This window comes from Pseudonaja textilis, chromosome 2 (genome assembly GCF_049901715.1).
Source record: "Pseudonaja textilis isolate UNSWEBS1 chromosome 2, rPseTex1.2, whole genome shotgun sequence".
In the NCBI taxonomy this organism is placed as follows: Eukaryota; Metazoa; Chordata; class Lepidosauria; order Squamata; family Elapidae; genus Pseudonaja; species Pseudonaja textilis.
The window spans coordinates 196,843,320-196,866,662 of record NC_141991.1 but is presented as its reverse complement, the minus strand read 5'-3'; the positions used below and the strand labels follow the sequence as shown (position 1 = coordinate 196,866,662).

Here is a 23,343-nt window from a genome sequence, read left to right as displayed (position 1 = left end):
AGTCACTATAAAATTAGTCACAAATTAGTTAATTTTCATAGCAGTATAGTCTTCAACTTACGACCACAACTGAGCCCAAAATTTCTGTTGCTATGCAAGACAGTTGTTGAGTTTTGCACATTTGATTCTTTCTTGCCCCAGCCATTAAGTGAATTACATCAGTTATTAAGTTAGTATCATAATTGTTAAGTGAATCAGACCCATGGCATGAAAGGCTTTAAAAGTGATTACCAACACCTTGAATTGCACCCGGGAAGCAAACTGGCAGCCAGTGCCGCTTGCAGAACAGTAGTGTTACATGACCCATTCTTGGGCCTCAAGACCTGCCCTCAGTGCTGCACTCTACACTAGCTGTAGCTTCCAAAGGTAGCCTCATGTAGAGCGGATTGCAATAATTCAAACACAAAATGACTAAGGCTTGAAGACTGAGCACATGGGTGTCCTGATTAATGTTCATTTCTTGATCTAGTAATACAAAAAATCCATAGAAATTTGATAGGAAACTTAGAAAACATCATGAATATAGTACAGAAAACTTACTTGAGTCATGTAGACTTGAATTGATCAATAGTACCAGTTAATCTACAAAAAGTGCTGTTACTAAATTAGTTCAAGTAAACATTGGTTTTTAAAAGGCTTGTGGATAGGTATTTACACCCATACTGTGGTTGGACAGTGGGCATCAGTTGCTGCAACATTCCAGCTTGCCCATAAGTATAATGAATTTTAACATCTGTGGAGGTCTCAAAATCTATTAATTAAGATATAGGGTGGAGAGTAGACCAAATAACTTTTTCCAGTACATTTTCAATTTCCCTGAGTTGTAAAACATTAAGCTCTGTATTCTAGGTAGCTATGGTAGCGTCACCATAATTGTGATTCCCAGATTGCTTAAATACATTACTGTATTGCTAATCTGAGTTTTATCTGATTGATTTATCTTTTGTTCAGCCCCAATTTAACTTTCTTTTATGACTATTTTTTTCCTATGAACTATTCAAATGCCACTGCACTAGAAGTTCTTATTGCAATGATATAGATGGTAGTACAACATTGTACCCATTACTGTAGGATTTTGATGATGTTTTCATTACTCTTCAATGGAACACACTTCAAAAAATACATTCCTTATTTGCTGTTATGAAATACATTCCTTATTTGCTGTTATGAAGCTTATATGTAAGTTATTCCCTGATCATTTAGACCCCTGAGAACTTCAAATTAGCTTTGCTTACTTTCTCATTTTATCAGTAGCCAGTTTTGACTGGCATCAATCTGTGAATTTAGTAAAAGGTGTGCAAGAAAATGCATACATAACATATCGTAGTATACTGTATATTTCTGATATGGACATTTTTGTATCCATTTACCTAACATGCAGACTTTTTTGCAAGCATTTTCTTATGCTTAATTTTTTTTGCAAATTTTTTTATCTAATATAGATTTTTTCTTAAACTACAAAGAGTGCCAAAACTGGTTGATTTTTCAGATTTGGGAGACACAGATTTTAAATTTATATAACATTATCTTTTAACTATTCCCAATGCTAAGAATACTATATCAGTCAGTGGGAAGTATCACTCAGTGTTACTATTGCATGAATTTAAATATATGAGCAGAGACAAGGCACATTCATTTTCCTGTCCACAATATAGTTAGATAAAAATAATTGTATGCTAAGTTTAGTCCCCACTCAATCTCTTTGACCCAAATAGATTTCAATGAATCTTGAGTAAATGGAAGCTGACACAAGTTACATGGTAAAAACCACAATATCTTTCTGAAAATTTGAATATACGTGAGATTTCTATTAGTTAAAAGACTGCTCCTATTTATAGTGCCCTTATACCTTTTCAAGGTAACAGATATATATTAAACAAAAAGTCCTTTTCTGATTTAACAGATAAGGCATTACAAATTAAGATGTTTTCCTCACATATTGCCATTAAAGATAAATAGGATCTTGTCTACCAACTGGAGGACAAAAGATGGCAGTGATGACCACTTAGCATTATGTTTACTCAGTTATTGTGTTCATTGTCCAGGAATGCAATGAATATGGGAGAGACAACTACAGTTTTGTCAGAATATCATCTTCTTTTATAGTGCTCACAGTCACATCATGGGCAAGGCCAACAGTCATGTAGGAGAGTGAATCTTTTCTACAGATTCACTGTGTCCATGGGCAAAGGGCCTTCTGTTCAATTTGCTGACTTATGATGATGGATGAAACTTTTTATTTCTTTGAAGACCAGCCATCACACCCATCAACAGTAATGCAGAGATTGGCTTATAGGGGCTCCTTTCTCAGCTGCTTTCAGTGGGATGGACCAAGTAGGAAGAATTAGCTAGCAATAGAAGTAAAGCATTACTTTTCGATCTGGCATCTAAAGCTGCAATGAAGAGCCAAAGAAAGAAAAAGAGAAAGGCATGGCCATAGGATGACTTGGGTGGCAGAGCTATTCTTCCATCATCTTAAATCACTAGTATCTTCTAGGGAAGAGTAAGCCTATGACAGGATTCCCCCCAAAGGTCTCTAAACTAGCCTTCTAATGATCGTGAAGCAATTTGTAACTTAAATCCTGTCTTAGCACAACAGTAAAAGTCTAATACTAGTGAAAATTGTACATAAAGATATGGTTAAGGTAGATAAGCTAACCAAATATGCCATGAATTAACTAGAGAAAACAGGACCATTCTCTTTACCATGTCACTGCAATTGTTCATGATTAAAGACATAGATCCATCCAATATTGTACAAATAATGTATCCAAGATGCTTGTCTAATGATCTTTTCAAATTTTATAGTAAAAACATAATGTAATTTGTTCTTGGATTTCAGGGTTTGCTTGCTGGCTAATTTCTGCTTTAATACCTTAAAGTGTCTGAAGCTTAGTTTCTGCAGAAATATCTCTCTAGACACAGTTGTAAAACTATGTAAAAACTGCAAAAGGTGAGTGTAATTTAAACTAATGCAAAAATTCAGACTATTTCATTTCAGTAACCTGTTAATAAATAGGGCGAGCTCATTTTAACTATTGAAATGGAGTTGCAAGGAGTATATATCCCAGTGGTTTACAGATTTTATGGTTTATTGGTCATAATAATCAGGAGATTTAGAGGTTATAAACAGTGTTATTTAGTCCTTAGTATATGATATGTTTAAAATAATAAAAAAGAAACTGCCAGTGGATATGACCAAGATTTATTATAAGAAAAAGATATAGGGGAAAAGAAGAATAGGATCCCTATGTCCCCTACATCCAAAAGACAAAGTAGTTTTAATGTGTTCCTACTTCATGAAATTTGATGCTTCAATGTGTGATAACAACTTTAATTTTAATGGTTTGAGTAAAGGTTTAGACAAATTCATAGTAGAACATTTTTTTTTTTGATATTCAAGGATAAATGTTAATATAGCTTTAGAAATAAATTTCATCCACACACAGTAAATTAATGGGAACCCTAATCAAGGTTAGAAATGGAGGGGCAATGGACTGAAATATCGAAGAAAAGTGCATGTGGAAATGCTGCAATGCTCCACATTACATTTTATTGTATGCCCTCCTTTTTTAAATAACTAAATTAGAAATTCCTAACCTTTGGGGACCATTGGAAGGACCTGAAATTTGGAGAACTTGTTTTGAACATTTCTTATTAAATGCCTGATATTTTTAACAGGACCAGTTACAAAATATTCATTTATCAGAATTTATTCTTTATATTCACTATCCCATCAAGTATCTCAGAATGTTCTCTATTTCCTTGTGTCGCTTCCTTTTTATTTTTCTGGATAGATGATCACTTGTATCATCCTGAGTATATTTGGATTACAAGCATTTTTTCAATAAAGATTTTTCTTGAGATGGACTTTATCCTGCACAAGCTTCCTATTAGCTTTGGAAAAAATTAACATTTCAAAAAGAGAGAGACTGGAACCTGCTTCCTGTTCAAGCATTGATTCAGTGCTTTAATCTTTATCCTTAGCCAAACCAGTGCTATAAGAGAAAAACATTTGTATTTCCAGACAATGTAAATCTGTTAGGTAAACAGCTTTAAGTTTTCAGTAGATGTCACCAACTATACTAACTATAGACCTATATTTTTATATCTCAAGTTACACTAAATTAATATTCAAAGGGTGTGGTTATGATTCTTTTGTTAGTAAGATGGTGCTTTTATTGCTGCATATCCCTTTAGAATTGATGAGAAATCTAACTGTAATTGATTCATTTATAAAATATTGCTCAAAATAGGGGGAATGAAACAACCAATATATCTTAACATAAACTTACAGATGTGAGAAATATAGTACAGTCTGGCTATAGTACGGAGTAAAGCAAACATTTATGCTACCAGTAATAAGGTAAAGGGCAGCAGAAATAATGCCTGGGATATTTTGTGGATAAACATGTAGAGAGGTTTCATTCTCCATTGCTGATACAGTAATTCTTGGAACTGGTCCACATTTCAGGAAGTTAGCCAGATTGATAAAATGTGTAATAAAAGGTAGGAAAGAGATTGTGGCCTGTATAATGTATAAGTCTAAAAATTGGACTGCTCAACTCCTGTAACTTAAGGATATTTATAAAGGTAGAACTTTATGATATTTATTGTGTTGTTTTGCAAGTGATTTGAAGACATTATTACTTTTAAGCTAAAGCAGAGCTTAATTTTCTAAAGAATAATTATCTGTGTTTTCACACTTATGTTAAGAACCAGTGTATGCTCAGATGCAATTTAGTGTACATAAATCAAGTATGAAGTGCTATAATTAAATCTGGAGCAATTTGCTTCCAATATCTTCTATAGTTTGTTTTATTTAATAGTTTTAGTGAAATAACCTTTAATTTCTTTTCAGATAAATGACTGATCACTTAAAACTTCTTTGTTTAATACATTCTTTAGATATATTGTAATACCAACCTCACTATTTATTATTTATGTCACATTGCTGTTTCCTAGGAATAAGAGCAAAATTAAAACGTCAGGTTCAGTTTACTTACAGAAACACACCCAGAGTCACACCCAGTGACTCCCATTTGCTTCAAATTCTAGCAGTATTTTATGAATTATATATGTTGCAGTATTCATACTCTGCAATATATTTTACAGTAAAGAAACATCTGAATTATTATAAAGAAACATAACAGTGGTTGTGGAATAATTGTGATAATTTGGCAACTATGGTTCTATTATTTTACTGATATTCTTTTTTCATTCCAACAGACTGCAAATACTTCACTTATATGGTTGCCGCTTTATACCTGATTTGGAATCCATTACAAAAGTTAATAAAACTGTTAAAATATTTCATGACCTGACAATTGCAACTGTGAAGTTGTTACCTGAGTGAGACCTTTGCCAAATTTTTCAGTAATTGTCTAATGAATAGTTTAGTTTGACTGTGATTTTTTTAATGTGGTCAAAATGTAGAAACTTACCTTTATCCAATACTTCCTATTTGTGTTATTTTGTCATCTGTGGAATAGTTAAAATGAAGAAAATCTTGTTAGAGCTGTTTTCAAGATATATTTCCAGTTTCTTTGATGATATAACTACCATCACCAAATTTAAATGACATGATGTTCTGAGAAGATCTAACCTCTCCAGATATTAGAAATTTAAATTAGAGCTGCATTCTGACTGATATCTCTTTTAAAACCAATACCTACGTAATATATTTTGGAACAAAACCTTCCTTTGCTTTTTTTATGTCGAGATCTCTGCCTTCATTGCTTGCACTATGGCTCATAAAAATAAATCGTCTTTTGTTGAATGTTTTTTTCTTCCAGTTGCTTGAATAACATGGGTTGTCCCTCTGGCTGCTACACTGATGCCAATCCGACATAGGCGGGAACTGGCTGCTTGAATAATACATACAAAACCATCTGTTTTGTAAGCTGCATTTTCTATGACACCACTAAATGACACCATATTTGATCTTAAGAAGAGAGTCAAAGCAAAGGGTTCGAACATTATGGCAAGATAAATATCAGCCTTCCCACAATGTTGCATTTCACTTGGGAGTCAAATGCAAATTTTTGATTGGAGTGTACCAGTAACCTTTGGTCACAGCATTTTCAGATAACATCAGCACATTGTGTGTCACCAGTGGATGCAAAATTTTGCTGTTAGATATCTCCACAAAATGTTTCTTAAACCTGAAGCTTTTCCAAACATTCTGTAATAATCACATTTACCTTATCATCAGACCATAATCATGATTTTAGAAACCAATCCTTTATAAATAACCAATAAAATTTTTGGACTCTAATTAAAAATTCTTAAGCAGATGCTTATATTTAGTATAGGAATACACAAGAGATGGAATACCTATTTCCATATATATATATATATATCTTTGGTTGGTACTAACCGCTATCTACATGCACTCTCACACCACCACCCAGCACAGATCAATTCCGTAGCCAAGACACTCATCTCCAGAACAAAATGCTTAGCCGATGAACAACACCAAAAAACCGAACTACACACTCTCACCAACGTACTTGCAGCCAATGGATTCCAAAGAAAGAAGATTACCCACCTAATCCAAAAAGAAACCCCAACCAAAATCCAAGACAGAGAACAAGAAAACGGCAAAGCCCTCCTCCCATATATAAAAGGCACTACAGACAAAATTAGCAAGATCCTCCAAAAACACAACATCAAAACAGCATTCTGCACAAACAGAAAAATATCCACCATCCTAAGAAACCCCAAAGACAAAATCGAATTAGAAAACCAAGGAGTATATGAAATCCCCTGCACTGCCTGCCCTACCACGTACATTGGACAAACTAACAGAAGAATAAGTGCACGCATTGAAGAACATAAGAACTCAATCAAAAAAGAAGAAACGACCTCTTCCCTGGTCCAACACCTCAAAGCCACAGGACATGAAATTGATTTTAAAAATACCAGAACTATCGCCAAAACCGAACACTTCAACAGCAGAATAATCAGAGAAGCCATAGAGATAGAAAACGCCCACACAGCATGAACAAACGAGATGACACCTCCCGCCTTCCAGCCATTTGGAAACCCGCCTCATGAACAGACGAGTACCTAACATGAAGAAGGACACCAGACCCACACCCATGAGAGCCACACAAGATGCCACCACCACACTTCCATGTAGAAAACAGACTCCCACCCACTCAGAAGATGAGACACCACCATGGACCAGAAGCTGCACGGCAGCTGCATCACTACCCACTTCAAACCCTCCGAGCCATACATGAAGCAAACCGACACCCACTATGAAGATGCAGAAGGACCACGAACTCGAAGCCAAACAGCAAGATCACAACTCACCAGCTCAAATCCCCCAGCAACTAAGACTAACCTGAGCACAACCAAGCCCCCACCTGAACAGAACACGCCCAACCAATCAGAACACGGCTAACCCCCAACCAATCAGAACACAGCCAAACCCCTACCAATGAGAACACACCCCACCCAATCAGAACACAGCCAAGCCCCACCCAATCAAGTCCCACCCCACTAGCAGTTAAAAGGAAGAAGCAGCTGCAATCTCACATTACTCTGAGAAGCACAGAGCCGGAGACAGAAGCCTGAAGATGATGAATGAGACTTCATCGAAACGTTGCCTAGATACTTCGAATCTTACGCGGAGAAAACCCAACAACCAAAGATCCACATACAAATACCCATGAGAACCTCAGAAAACAAATTATATATATATATATATATATATATATATATATATATATATATACACACACACACACACACACACACACACACACACACATATATATGTGTGTGTGTGTTTTCTTAAGTTTTCACAGGTACTTACATGTATGGTATTCAGCTTTGTTTGGGTATTTTCCCACGTCATTATAGTTGTGCTTTTAAAGTTGTAGCAACGTTTCGGCAGAATCTCATCTGCCATCATCAGGCTTCTGTATTGTGTTTGTGAGTCAGACTTTCACAACCGTTTCAGTTTTAAATTTGGGGCCAGCCTACTGCTGTGCCAGAATGGTTTTTTCTTCATCCTGATTGGTTGGGACTCTTGGTCTGTCTTTATTGGTCTTGGAGTTTCTTGTGTTCTGCTTGATTGGTGTTTCGAATATCTTACTCGGAGCCAAGCCGCACTAAAAGCCTTCAATACAGGAACACAATGTTTCCAGCCAATCAAGACAAAAAAAGCCACAAAACAGACAGAAGATATTTGAAACACCAATCAAGCAGAACACAGCAAACTCCAAGACCAATAAACACAGACCAAGACTCCCAACCAATCAGGATGAAGAAAAAAACCATTCTAGCACAGCAGTAGGCTAGCCCAATTTAAAACTGAAATGGCTGTGAAAGTCTGACTTACAGACGAACACTATACAGAAGCCTGATGATGGCAGATGAGATTCTGCTGAAACGTTGCTACAGCGGCATCCATAGAGAACTAAATGGCAATATCTTGTATTTTATTGTTTCAGAGGGCAGGAATCGAACCAGAGTTGGGTGGAAAATTACCAGAAAATTGCATTTTTTAGAGTTAAGAGATGAAGACCAATGAAATGTAAATTTATTGGGAGCAATGGGATTTGTGCAAGTGATATTCGAGAAGAGATTGAAAAATCATCTGCCAGAAATGCTGTCACCATGATAACACTTCCTTAAGGAAATTTGATAATTACCTCTAAGCCCTCTTCCGAATCTTAATATTCTTTGATTCTAGGATTTCAACCTCAAAAATTGATTTCTGAGTAGTAACTTTCATCCTAAATTATATAACTTCTTTTCCCGCTGGAAGGTACCCCAAATCTATGCTGTTAAATTAGGGGGATGCAACAGAATCCCATGTGCCTAAGGACATCATCTTCATTAACACTCAACAAACTTCTGTCTTGCTGACAGAATTGTTAAGTATATTGTTTTTATTAAAGATTAAATGGAAATCTAGGATGATTTTTATTTACAGCAGGGGTGGCAATTAATTTTTCCAAGGGGCCACATGAGAAACTGGGACTGTTGTGGAAGTCCGAACCAATTGGGCTGTGAAGGTGCATAGGTATGTACACACACACACACACACACACACACACACACACACATTTTTTTTAAAAAAATGTTCCCCTTCGAAATAAAAGCAATCAATGCAGGCTGGACAGAACAGCCAAAGGGCAGGATGTGGCCCAGGAACTGTAAAGTGTCCAGGTCTGGTTTACAGCTCTATGTTTCTGAATCTACAAAAGACCAAAGGAAGACAAAAATGATGAAGGGTTGCTATGCAGTGCTTGGAATCTAAGGGGAAGTTTTATTTATTAAAAAGTACCAACTTGGAAGAAAAAAGTTCCATTTTTTCAGACCATGCTGATTGGTGGGTTTTAGGACGTTCACTTTGGAATATTACATTCCTACATTCTATTACATTCCTTCTCCAGAGTTTGCTGATCATTCATTGTAAGGGTAGAATAGGGTTCCCACATTCGTAGGATCCAGAATAAAAACAATGTCCCTGAGTTATCTAGATTGTTTTGTTCATAGAATGATAGGGGCTTTTGTTTTACATAATTGTTAGTTGCCATGGCAAAGAACATCTGGTGTTGCTAAAGGTGGGTAGGAAAAATCAAATGTGCCAAATAGGAAAAAAGGTTACTTACTGTTAGTATAAAAAATTGAAACTATTGATTTCTTGTTTTATCTATTTGGAATTTTGATCTGTAACATTCTGTTTTCGTTTCCTGTGAAACATGATGTCTACATCTTAAAAGTTAAATTGGCATAATCAAAAAAATCCCCCCAACTTAAAAGGCTTTTCTTACACTTGCTTGGATTGGCAATGCAATCAATAATAATGCAGAACAAAAGTGTGTGTATGTGTGGAAAGTAAGATACTTGGATGGCACGAGCCTCCTAAAAGCCTTAGTTGTGGCCCTCAGAGAGACCTTCAAATGCTATCAAATTATAATGTATATTAAATGCTTGATTAGAAAACAAACATTTATGTAAATTTAATTACAATTTAATTACATGAAATCAAGTGTTTTTGTGCTGGACTTTCTTTTTTTGAGAAATGTGGCCTTTGATATAGCTTTCTTTAGTTGTTCAGGCACTGGGCTAGAAATCAAGATACTGTGAGTAGGACTTTGGGCCAGTCACTCATTCGCTCAGTTCAGCTCACCTCACTGGGTTACTGCTGTGGGGAAAATAGAAGGAGGAAGGAATATTAGTTATGTTCACCATCTTGAGTTACTTATAAAAATAATAAAGGCCTGATAAAAAAATACTATTTCAGACATTGGGGGCTTAAACCACAAAATCAGAATTTGAACTGTCCCCTTATGGTACTAATTAAGCATTTATGAAATTTTATTTATCAAGCTTACATAACTGCCCATCTCAGAGGTGACTTTACATGGCATACTACAAGCAAAGGATTCAACTGTCAGTTTATTACTATTTCTCACTTTGTTGCCTCATCTTTATTTCCATTTCAGTCAATTAATGACCCAAACCCATACCAACAACTCTGAAGCTAAATAAAGCAGTCCCAGTTCTTATCATAAAAGGAATCTGAGGTTGTTAGGTGAAGATTCACCTAGATTCAAGGCAACCCTGACCTAGTCCCTCACAGCCCAGAACTTCAATTCTTCAACTTCTTGGAGGACTTCTTCAACTCCCTCCATGTATCTTTCTCTCCCCCAGTTCTGCTCTTTCAGCTGCCCTGAAGAGGCTGCTGTATTCCCCTGCAACCTTCCCAGTAGACCTCCCCCATATCCTTCAGGTGCAATCATCATGTTCTTCCCGTCTCTGCTAGGCTTGCCACTACTACCAAGAAGCACTGCCTTCTGCTGCAACAGTCATAAGGTTGAGGATTGGTTGCAAGCAGAGGTGGTATTCAGCCAGTTCTGACAGGTTCTGGAGAACCGGTAGTGGAAATTTTGAGTAGTTCAGAGAACCGGCAAATACCACCTTTGGTTGGCCCTGCCCCCGTCTATTCTCTGCCTCCCAACTCCAGCTGATTGGCTAGGCCTTCTTTTGCTGCACAGGACAATGGAGCTGGAAAGCAGGGTGAGGAGGAAATGGGGATTTTGCAGTATCCTTCCTGTGCCACGCCTACCAAGGCACACCATTCCCACCAAGCCCTGCCCACAGAACCAGTAGTAAAAAAATTGGAATGCCACCACTGATTGCAAGTGCATTTTTTCCAGTGCTTTTGTAACTCAGTGGTCACTAACAAATGGACACTAACGAAGACTATCTATTGTGAAATACTAAGAATCAGAGCAGGTTATTATATTGTTTAAGATAAATGTCAATAAGTTTATGATCTTAATGCAATGGTTATTTTTAAAACAAAAATACATGTTTTTTTAAAAAAATGAGCATTTCACTGTGATAATGCAGTGTTAGAATTTTAAGTAACTTTTGATAAAGTATGGCTAAACAGAATTATGTCCAGAAACAAGCTTGGCAAGAGAACATTTTCTCTAGTTATTCTTAATGAATCTCAACCTCACAAAACCAGTGTTACAAGTAAATACCACTTCCTTTTCTAAGTCTCAGGTGATTTATTTTGTGCTCACTGTTCTACAAGCAGAAAGGTCAGATGCTGTAATTTGTAGTGACACTATTTCCTGATACTTGTCCCAACCCCCAATGTACATAAGATTGGGTCCCACGTTTCAGAATGACATTTTGTTGTATTTAATGAACTGTTGCAAATTAACATGAGCTCACAGATAGGGATGTTTTTTTTTTACTATGGATGTAAAAACCAGGTAATCGCAACCAAGTGAAATAAATGTATCATAAAACTTGTGAAATTACATCTCATCCATGAATTTTGGTTCAAAAAATGTTCCATCAGAAAAATCATTTCAAAAACAAGATCCATTCTCCCCGCTTCACAAAGAATGGATCTGCAATTTGGTTGTCAAAGGGGAAATAATACAGGTAAAATAATAATGGTGTTTCATTTGCAACACAGCTCTTGGTTGAGAGAGAAGTGTCCTTGTGAGGAACAAGGCTCCTCTCAGGTAGGGAAGCATTAAAATGGCAACCTTATGAGGAAAAAGCAGGAGGACAGACACAAAGTGTTTCCACCACTAAAGATTTTTTTAGGAAAGACTGTGCATGAAGTCTCCCAAAAGTCGGTATTTCCTTCTCCAGAGTAATAGAATTAAAGTGACCTGAATGGGTATTTGACAAGAGAAACCTGGCTGAGAATAGTAGGTGATGACTATTTCCCGACAATGTGACTCTTGGCCTCTGGGTGTATTTAAGTTGACTATCAAGTTGAATTCCTGAGTCTCCCATTTATAGTTTGGGGTTTTCAGTTAACAACAGGCCCTGTCGCCTGCTTTATTTATTTATTTATTTGATTTATATTGCCGCCTTTTCGCCCATGGCGACTTGAGGTGGCTTACACAATGTAAAATCATATTTAAAACAAAAAATAAAAACAAAAAGAACAAAAAGAATCAAATAAATTAGTAAAGTACAATAGAATAAAATTTGGGAAAACAAAAAACAAAACAAAAAAACCCAAAACCAACTCCCACCCCCCATCACATGAGCCATTTGATGGGTTCCATCCCTCTCTGGGTTCCACAGGCCCGCTGGCAAAACCAGATCTTCAGTGCCTTTTGGAATAGAATTAATGAGGGGGGCATTCTAATCTCTGGGGGAATGATGTTCCAGAGAGACAGAGCCACCACAGAGGAGGCCCTTCTTCTAGGTCCCATCAGGTGTATCTTCCTCAGGGGTGGGGCCTGCAATATTCCCTGTCTTCTCTCTCTAATGGGTTGGGTAGATGTCACTGGCAAGAGATGTTTCCTCAGATAACCCGGACCCAAGCCATGAAGGACTTTAAAGGTGACAACCAGCACCTCGAATTGCACCCAGAAGCAAATTGGCAACCAAGGCAGCTCCTGCAGGAGAAGTGACACATGTGCACACCGGGGTTTGCATAAAGCCATGCGGGCAGCTGCATTTTGCACCAATTGGAGCTTCCGGATGCTCTTCGAGGGCAGCCCCATGTAGAGTGCGTTGCAATAATCAAGACGGGAAGTGACCAGGGCATGAGTGACTGTGAGTAGGGACCGCTGATCCAGGAAAGGGCGCAACTGGTGCACAAACCGCAGCTGAGCAAAGGCCTTCCTGGCCACGACCACCACCTGCTCTTCGAACAAGAGTCTGAGTGCAGGAAAACCCTTAGATTTACGTACAGGGTAGTGCCACCCCATCCAAGACTAAGGGTGGTCATTCTCCCTAAACCAACCAACCCCAGACCCAGAGCCACTCGGTCTTGCAAGGGTTTAGAAGAAAACTGCTCGAAGTGGAACAATCTTTCTGTAAGGGCCGCTTTTAAGCCTGCAGCCTACTGGATTAAGGAGGCCACGGACCGGGGCGCAGACAGGCAGTCGCCTGTCCCCCTCTTAGGCACAGTTGAATCGGTCAGTAACCAAGGCGCGGGGCTATAAGCATTCCCTTGGCGCCCAGTCAATTAGCGTCGTCACCCTTGACTACGCAGCCAAGCCGCCTCTTTCCAGGATGCGGCGCTTTTGGCGCGCAGCAAAAGAAACCTGCGCCGCTGGGAAAGAATCGTCAGAAGTGGAATTCACACCTGTGACGGACCAGCCCCGTCCTCCCCCGTTTCTATACGTCTGACAGGCCGCAGGGCGGTCGCGCCCAGCCGGCCGCTCTCAAAGCACCTCTCTCCAGTGGGAGGTAGGGCGGGCGCTGGGGCGAAGTTCTTGCAAGAACTTTTCCTGCTCGGGGGGTGGAGCGGAGAAGGGGCGGCCTGGAAGGCAGCCCGCCGCAAAAGCACGGATTCGGGCGCGGAGAGTCGGGTCTGGGCGTCTTTCCTTCCCGGATCGCGGTTCCCCGCCGCTTGGAGCCGTCGAGGCGTCTCCGCGAGCCTGCTGCCCTCCCTCGCCGTGTGATGGGCTCCTCCGCGGGGGAGCAGGCGGACTTGAACGAAGGTGCTCGGCTCCGCTCGCTCTTTCTGGCCTGCGATGTAAACGGTTCCGGCCGGATCGAGCGCGATGACTTCGGCTCGCTCTGCGCCGAGCTGAAGGTCCGGCCGGCGGAGGCCGAAGCTATTTTCCAGCGCCTGGACACTGACCGAGACGGCGCCATCACCTTCCACGAGTTCGTTCGGGGGTTTCGCGGCGTCGCTCAACCGCGGAGCAACTGCGGGGAGCTCTCCGGGGAAGAGAGCCACCACGCTTTGGGTGCTTTCGCCGGGATGGCGGCGGCGACGGGATCTGCGGTGGGTCCCAGCCAGGCCTGGCAGGAATTTGAGCTTCGGCTCGGAGAGGAGGCGGGCTTCATTCCCAGGTAAGCCACTGTTGCTCCTCTGAGGGGAAAGGAGCGCCATAACCAGCCCCAGAAGTTTTAGCCCTTCCTTTTTCAGTCACCCTTGAAAGGTAAAGATGTTAAATGTCTTTCTGAGTAGTTCCGCCTTCCTTTTATTTTCCGAAAGATACAAGCCTGTTAAAAAAATTGCTTTAGCAAACTTCAGGCAGTGTTTTCGGAATGGATAAAAGCTGCACCTGTTGAACTTCTACCGGGCAAGTATTACTTCAGGGATACATGGCGGGCAGCTTTGACCATGTGATGATGATGATGATGATGATGATGATGATTATTATTTATTTATTTCAGGCTTTCCATTGAGGATCATGTATTTTATTATTTTCACTCTTTATAGTATGGTAATCACTAGCCACTTTTTCTACAAGGAACTGGGAGTCAGTGTTTACCCTCTTTATCAGCGCAAAGGCAGTGAGGTAGGAGAGGCAGTGTGTGTTTATTTGTGGCTTTGCTGGCATTCAAACTTTTAAAATTTTAGGTAGTTGCCAATGAGTAAGCCTACTGGCTTTCCGATGAAGCAGATAAAGTCCGAGATTATAGTTTCTAAGCAACAGCTGCTGTTTTCATTCTAACTGGAAATAATCTGTTGCAGTTTTATCTCAGGCCTGTCTACCTTAGCATAGTTTTTATAAAAAAAAGTATAAACATTTTAAATGAAAAGAATGCCTGCCCCTCATCTTTCTCCAGCATGTTTGGTATTTGCTGTTACCATTTAAATAGTCCCTGTTAAAAGAAGTGGCATATGGTAGCATCACTAAAGGGCAGATGGTTAGAGAGGGCAGCAGAAAAATGACAGGGGAATTTTTGTTTTTGTTTTAATGATGCAATACATACCTTTGAAAACTCTCATCCAGCAAGCCTGCAAGGTGCCACGTTGCTCCTAGTCTTTTCTTGTTACTGGAAGTAAAGAGAGGTGCTCTGCTCAGATTTCAAGTCTTTTCTTATGACTCTAAAAGAATCTCATTCTATTTTCTCTTGGTGCTGCCTACCTCAGCTGATCATTTTGTAGTCTTCAGGTTTTGTGGGAGTCTGTCAAGCACATTTCCAAGCTAGTATACTTTCTTACACCTGTCCTGATTCTTCAAATAGACAGTTGTTCCTGTGCAGTAAAAAGCATACAAACAAATGAAAAAAAAAAATCAGTCAAATGGACTTAACCAAGTGATAGTCCTGCTTGATGTCAGATTTTTGATGTATTCAAAATTCTTTTTATGTTAAAATGTGAAAGTTTGTTGTCTGACTGTTTGAAGACATCATTTTAAACCTATATGGTTTTAGAATTGTAAAAATAAGTCTCTGGTTGGGTTTTGTATTGTGTCTCCCTGAACTGTATCCTGGATGTCCAAATGGCAAGTTTTCTTCTCCGGAGCATTAATAATACAGTGTCTTTTTAAAAAAATGCTATTTCCCAGGATATTAGCACCATGTTAGGAATTTTGCCAACAAAAACAACAAAGATTTCCCAAACAACCCTATGGTTCTTTTGGAGAACAGATTTTGAAAGGATATTAAACAGAGATTCTCGGTCATCCAGGTCTTGATTGTCCCAAAAGTACTTTTTAAAGAGGCAACTGGACTTTCTGTGAAACATCTTCAAAGAAAAACCAGACAGTTGCCTCTTGAGAAAGTACTTTGGGGACATCAAAGTATATTGTATCATTAGGAACTTTCAGAACAAGAGTCAAAACATCCTTCAGGCTGTTAATCTGTCTTCATTCCTATTTAACAAAGTACATTAAATTTCACTTAATTTGAACTGATTTCATGACAATCTCAAGGTGTTCAATAATGGGGGGAAGGGTGCACAAATGGCCAGCAGACTACAGTGTGACCATTCATGAAGTAGATAAATCAGTGATTTATTGTGTTTTGTCTGTCTGTTTTGTCGGTCTGTCTATCCTTCCTTCCTTCCTTCCTTCCTTCCTTCCTTCCTTCCTTCCTTCCTTCCTTCCTTCCTTCCTTCCTTCCTTCCTTCCTTCCTTTCTTTCTTTCTTTCTTTCTTTCTTTCTTTCTTTCTTTCTTTCTTTCTCATATTTAGGAACTGCCCATCTCCCATATGTATTTTGCTCCACCACAAAGGCTTATGCTACATAAGCCATTCTAACCATTGCTTCCCACTCTTTAAACTTCCTAGTTTAAATTAGGGATAAATAATAGCATAAGCCTGACTTAACTGGATGGGGCTTTAACAGAGCTGATTGGAGGTCACAAGACTTGCATGAATTAAACTTTGAGGATTTCAGCTATGTTGGATTGAACATTTTAGCCATCCTTCTCAGCATGGCTATACTGACTAAAATGGATGAATTACTGCATTTTGCAAGCACAGTCATAGAGAGTTTAGTTTTTGAGCAATATTAAACGTTTGTGCAATAGATCTTACTTTTAAACTTTTGCTTGAATTTAATGTTTGCCAATTAGGGCAGGGATTAAGAAATTACTAGACCTCTCAGCAGCAGCCAATATAATGATTAGGGATGCTGTAAATTATAGATCAGTATAGAAGCATACATTCCTTTAAGTTATACTTTATAGAACTTACTGCAAAAGTCTAGCTAAATAGTTGTACATGTAGGTCCAGTATCCTGTTTTAAAAAAGCTATGGTGGAATGAGGTTTGTGCAGGAAGAGTTTGTGTAAGCATCTGCCTTTCTTATCTTAGTACCATGGAGACAATGTTTGCTCTACTAGTCCAGCTACTTTTGTTTAATAAGACAGGAGAACGAATTGCAATTCCTTTGTTTGACATAAGTGTACAGACGTAATGCATCTGAATTCTGAAAGCCAGTCCTCATGTATTGTTTCAAGCAGAATGATACTCAGAACGAAATGGATATGATCCCCAAAGAAGTAGGGCTACTTATTGAAAAACCAAATTTTGTTAATGAAGTTTTAGATGCTGCTCTAATTTACAGTTTTTTTTAAAAAAAATAGAATTAAAAAAAATATTTTTTCCTTGCTGATATTTCTTTTAATGAGTTGATGCTAGGCAGTAGACTCAAGATGTGCACTGGTATTATCTATGTAGGAATTACAATATGCATCTTGCCTTTCATCCAGGATCTCAAGGCTGTATAAATAGCAATAACAATAGCACTTAGACTTATATACCATTCCGTAGTGCTTTACAGTACTCTCTGAACAATTTACAAATATCAGCATATTGTTCCCGACAATCTGGATCCTCATTTTACCAATCTCAGAAGAATGGAAAGCTGAGTCAATCTTGAGCCAGTCAGGATTGAATTGCTGGTTGTGGGCAAAGTTTGCTTGCAATACTGCATTTTAACCACTGTGTCACCATAACTCCTTATATAGTATTCCTGCCTCCTCCTTTTTTTACAGTAACAACTCAGGTTGTGCTGAGAATAATGGTCACCCAAGGAGTTTTTCAGGTGAGGATGATTTAGAAGTTGAATGTCCTCATTCGTAGTTCAACACTGCATTGGCTTTTACTGGAAGGGGTGATGGCCTTGTGCTCTTAATGTTCATCAAACATTATGAACAATATGTTGAATGCGTTTTGAATAGATTAATTTTTCAAAATCAAAGCCATAGTGAAAGAAAGGTATATACACTGCTCAAAAAAATAAAGGGACCACAAAAATAAGACATCCTAGATCTGAATGAATGAAATATTCTTATTAAATACTTCGTTCATTACATAGTTGAATGTGCTGACAACAAAATCACACAAAAATTATCAATGGAAATCAAATTTAGCAATCCATGGAGGTCTGGATTTGGAGTTACACTCAAAATTAAAGTGGAAAAAACACTACAGGCTGATCCAACTTTGATGTAATGTCCTTAAAACAAGTCAAAATGAGGCTCAGTAGTGTGTGTGGCCTCCATGTGCCTGTATGACCTCCCTACAATGCCTGGGCATGCTCCTGATGAGGTGGCGGATGGTCTCCTGAGTGATCTCCTCCCACACCTGAACTAAAGCATCCCCCAACTCCTGGAGAGTCTGTGGTGCAACGTGGCATTAGTGGATGAAGCGAGGCATGATGTCCCAAATGTGCTCAATTGGATTCAGGTCTGGGGAACGGGCGGGCCAGTCCATAGCATCCATGCCTTCATCTTGCAGGAACAACTGACACACTCCAGCCACATGAGGTCTAGCATTGTCTTGCATTAGGAGGAACCCAGGGCCAACCGCACCAGCATATGGTCTCACAAGGGATCTGAGGATCTCATCTCGGCAGTCAGGCTACCTCTGGTGAGCACATGGAGGGCTGTGCGGCCCCCTAAAGAAATGCCACCCCACACCATTACTGACCCACTGCCAAAGCGGTCATGCTGGAGGATGTTGCAGGCAGCAGAACGTTCTCCAGGGCATCTCCAGACCCTGTCACGTCTGTCACATGTGCTCAGTGTGAACCTGCTTTCATCTGTGAAGAGCACAGGGTGCCAGTGGTGAATTTGCCAATCCTGGTGTTCTCTGGCAAATGCCAAACGTCCTGCACAGTGTTGGGTTGTAAGCACAACCCCCACCCGTGGACGTCGGGCCCTCATACCACCCTCATGGAATCTGTTTCTGACCATTTGAGCAGCCACATGCACATTTGTGGCCCGCTGGAGGTCATTTTGCAGAGCTCTGGCAGTGCTCCTCCTGTCCCTCTTTGCACACAGGTGGAAGTAGTGGTCCTGATGCTGGGTTGTTGCCCTCCTATGGCCTCCTCCATGTCTCCTGATGTACTGGTCTGTCTCCTGGTAACGTCTCCTGCTCTGGACACTACGCTGACAGACACAGAAAATCTTCTTGCCACAGCCCGCATTGATGTGCCATCTTGGATGAGCTGCACTACCTGAGCCAGTTGTGTGGGTTGTAGACTCCATCTCATGCTTCCACTAGAGTGACAGCACCGCCAGCATTCAAAAGTGACCAAACCATCAGCCAGAAAGCATAGGAACTGAGAAGTGGTCTGTGGTCACCACCTGCAGAACCACTCCTTTATTGGGGTTGTCTTGCTAACTGCCTATGCTTTCTACCTGTTGTCTATTCCATTTGCACAACAGCATGTGAAATTGATTGTCAATCAGTGTTGCTACCTAAGTGGACAGTTTGATTTCACAGAAGTGTGATTGACTTGGAGTTACGTTGTGTTGTTTAAGTGTTCCTTTTATTTTTTTTGAGCAGTGTATAAGGAATGGGAAACTCAGCACTCTCCAGGTGGTTTGAAGCAACAGTACCAGAATATATGACAATTGTCTGTCTTGAAAAAAGCTTATTGGAAATATAGTTAGAAGTATCGGGATTGCATCAGATAGCAACTTCTGTATAAATATTGAACCTGAGGCTTGATATCGCTACTATATTTGGACATAAAAACACCTACAAATAGTCCTAAAGTTATATTGGAATTGGGATCGGAATGTCTGTTGCTAAACAATGTGAACATAAAGTATGAAATCACATGACTGCATCACTTAGTGGTGGCAATCCCAGCAATCTCTACAGTTGTCATTAACCAAATCCCATCCAATCCCAGCCATTCCCATCTGGGTCCCTTCTAGCCCTGAGCCTCAGTTACAGAAGAAACTATTTCCTCTGCCTCCTCTTCACCTTTCTGCACCTCCTATGTCACCTCCCACCTACCCCTACCTCCTTACCCTGTCTCTTTGGACCCTGGCAAAGCTGCATTTCTCTGTAATGGCTGTACTGAGGCTAAAGTAGGGATGGTAGCGAGACTGCTGAAGGCACCAGTCCTCTGAGGAATTCCCCTGTGAAGGATGGCCCAAAGAGCAGAGATGGGGGGAAAGTCGATGGGGGGAAGTTGAAGCACCCAGATTTTGATCAAGTTACTATGATGGTGCTACAGCATCCATAACTTGAGGGACCAAGTGTTAAGTATCATTCTTTCAGCACTTCCATAACTTTGAATGGTTGCTGAATGGATGGTTGTTAAACAAGAACTGCCTACACACTGATTAGATTCCCATATTGTATTAAAAAGTGATTTTGTTTTGATACATGAATCCAGTCAGTTGTGATTTGTTGAAACTAGGACTAACTATGCTTAATGCAAACCCTGCTATAGAAAGAAGAAAAAAGTAACCTTCCTACCTTAGGCCATATAATCTGGTTATGTCTTCCTCAGTCGTGAGAGATATGCAGATAGATACTAATCAGTTTATGAGTTTGGTCATTGAGTATGTATTTCAACTATTGTTGTACCAAACACAAACTCAGTATTAATGTTAGCAGTGATTTCTGCCCTTTCAAACAGTAACAACTCCAAACTGAACTGGAAACTTCATACTTCCAGAAACTTTTTATAGATAGAGAATGGAAAAATATGCAGATTTTTAGAGAATAATTAAATATTGAAAAGTCTGAATCAAATTATTTTGTGAAATATTGGTATGTAATTATTGGTTACCATTTTTTTATAATTAGGATTTATAATAACTATATAATTATCTCAAATTCTTTCTCTTCTCTTCTACTATTTTTTCTATCTTATGTGAAATTGAACTATACCAAACATGTATATTATTATTGGGGTTTTTTTGTGTGCTTGATTATGTGTCATCAAGTCTGTGTCAACTGACCACATAAATTGATAGCCTCTTAGAAGATCTGTTCTCACCATGGCCTTTAAGTTATATATTAAATTATATCTGTTTTCTTACACTCAGGGTAGAATCTAGTTCCAATACGTAATATATATATATAATGGTTAAACCAGTTTGAAGATGGTTTCTGCCTGCCTTTTCAAATCACTGTCTTGCAGATATGTTTGACTAGATACTAGAACTGCTACCATTCTTATCTGAATTCTGAGAATATACTCCAACACATTTACAGAATATTAGACTAGGAACCCCAAATGTTTACCTTGTAGAAGTTGGTTGCAACAGAAACCAAGACAAAGTTATTTGAAAATGTGCTTAATTAAAAAGAAAAACAACAACAGCTGTTTGAATTGTGATAATCAAAATGTTCACAGGTCATAAAATTTAACATCAGGATTAAAGAGATAACTTGCAAGCACTACCTCCAGACACTGTACATGGGATGCTATTTTCATAACAGGGTAATAGTGAAAAGAAATTACAAATAGGATGACAGGTCATTTTCAGAGGAACTTTTCTAAAACTGAACTCAGCATTCTTCCTAGAACTGATGCTATAAGATATGTTGGATTGCAGTTCACTTCCAGCCAGCATGATGGTAAGAATTATCATCCAACTGACATGCACAGATATCCAAGTTGCCAAAGCTGGGATGGAAGACTTATTTTACCTGTCCCCGTTCATGATTTATTAAACGTGCTCCATAGACACAATGCGTCTGTGGCAGAGGGTCAATTATAATAATGGTCAATAATGATGATAATAACTGCAGGAAGATTGCAGAAACTGACTTTAAACAATGGCATGGTAAAGTAACAACAATAGTGCATTGGAATTTCTTCAAGAAATATCACTTGCCTGCAAACAAGAACAGATGGGACTACAAAATAGATGAATTAATAGAAAATGGAAAAGGCGAAGTGCTCTGGGACCTTTAGAATTCAAACAGGCATCATCTGCTGGACAATACCTCAGGCTTAACAGTTGATGATAAAAAACATAAAAAAAACTGGGTAGTAAACATTGTATACCTGGAGCCAACAAAATAGAAGAGATAATAGTAAAGTATACTGTAAAGATCTGCAAATAAAATAGAACAAATGTGGTAAAAGAAGGCAAAGGTAGCGAAACCAATAGGAATAGGCTCCTTGCATGCAAGCCCAAAACATCTGAAATACTATTTGAATACCATTGGCATTGACAAAATCACCCTCAGTTAATTGCAAAAGGCAGCTTTAGTTGGAACAGCTTATATCCTGCACAATACCTTTAGTATTATTATTAAACAACATCTACTTATCCAGGTCTTTGGAAAGAAATTGATAGGTGGATAAAAATTCCAAATACAATTTAAATATCCGGCTGACATCATAATATTGATTTGGAGCCTTTGGAGAAATAAAGGATTCCCTTGATATCTGGAAATATTGAATTTATCAAACTTGAACACTCTCGTTTAAAAAAAAACAAAACACCTTGCTTGGAACTGCTTGGATTCCTAGATACTATACCTTAGTAATGTTTAGCTCCTTAGTTAGGACTCAAATGATTAAGTTTCCACTAATCTGAGACTGGGAATCCAACCGTACATTACTCACATATCATTCTGTACATTTCAACTCAAGTAAAATTATTCAGTCTGCTGGATGCCAATCAGTTCCATTGGCAGTCAGTTATTTTAATTGGAGAATATTATATATGCTTCAGTTTGTTCAAAATCAATCAGGATGTTGGCTTTGAGTGTAGTTTTTTTTTTTAAAAAAAATGGCTATGGGGGCAGGGGTGATGTAATGATTTGCCAGTATTGTTGCATACTTGATATATCGGTATTTAGGTCAGCAGTCTTGTGATTATCCTTCATTAAAAAAAAGTCTTCCCTATCCTTAGAGCTCTTTAGGTTTTTCTAGGGAATTGTTTTTTTCTGTTTGCCCTGAATTTGATTTCTCATTCTTGCACCTGACTGTTTTGTGTAAATGTAGGCCACCAAAAGCTCCTGAATGGAGCTGTTAATTGGGTCAATGAGAAACAACAAAACCATATTAAGATTCTGTGATCAAATAACCGGAGCAAACTTTGCAGTCGCCATTGTACTGAATGTTCACGACAGCAGCTTTTCCAAGCGGAGCTCAGCAGGCCTTCATGAAGGAGCTCATAAAAAGCATTGCATTATTTTTTATTTGCTTTCTGGCAACTGAGGATAATATTTTATGCATTGAATGAATTGATCCTTATCCATGTAAAGTTTTATGCAGTAACTATTTTACCAGATTTAGAAACAGGTATGATAAATACTGGTAGTCCTTGACTTACAACAGTTTGTTTAGTGATTGTTCAAATTTATAACGGCACTGAAAAAGTGACTTATGACTGTTTTTCACATTTATGAGCATTGCAGTATCCCCATGGTCAC

The 23,343-nt window shown here is 38.9% G+C and overlaps 2 protein-coding genes across 6 annotated transcripts in view; both read left to right on the top strand.

Annotated features, from left to right (window-relative positions):
• Positions 1–5,779, top strand: part of LOC113438383 (uncharacterized) — a 40,030-nt gene extending 34,251 nt beyond the window's left edge. Inside the window, exons 12-13 of the mRNA XM_026703713.2 lie at positions 2,843–2,953; positions 5,230–5,779. Of these exons, the coding sequence (XP_026559498.2) occupies positions 2,843–2,953; positions 5,230–5,356 (238 nt within the window). The 3' untranslated portion in view covers positions 5,357–5,779. The remainder of the gene's footprint in view (positions 1–2,842; positions 2,954–5,229) is intronic.
• Positions 5,780–11,284: 5,505 nt separating this feature from the next.
• RASEF (RAS and EF-hand domain containing) overlaps positions 11,285–23,343 on the top strand; it is a 50,964-nt gene continuing 38,905 nt past the window's right edge. For 2 of the 5 annotated variants that reach the window (XM_087926759.1, XM_026703844.2), the window contains exon 1: positions 11,285–14,316. In XM_087926759.1, coding sequence (XP_087782885.1) covers positions 13,919–14,316 — 398 coding nt within the window. In that variant the 5' untranslated portion in view covers positions 11,285–13,918. Of the gene's footprint in view, positions 14,550–17,694; positions 17,747–23,343 lie in introns of those variants that run through there. The other 3 variants (XM_087926760.1, XM_026703845.2, XM_087926761.1) reach the window with 3 other exon arrangements.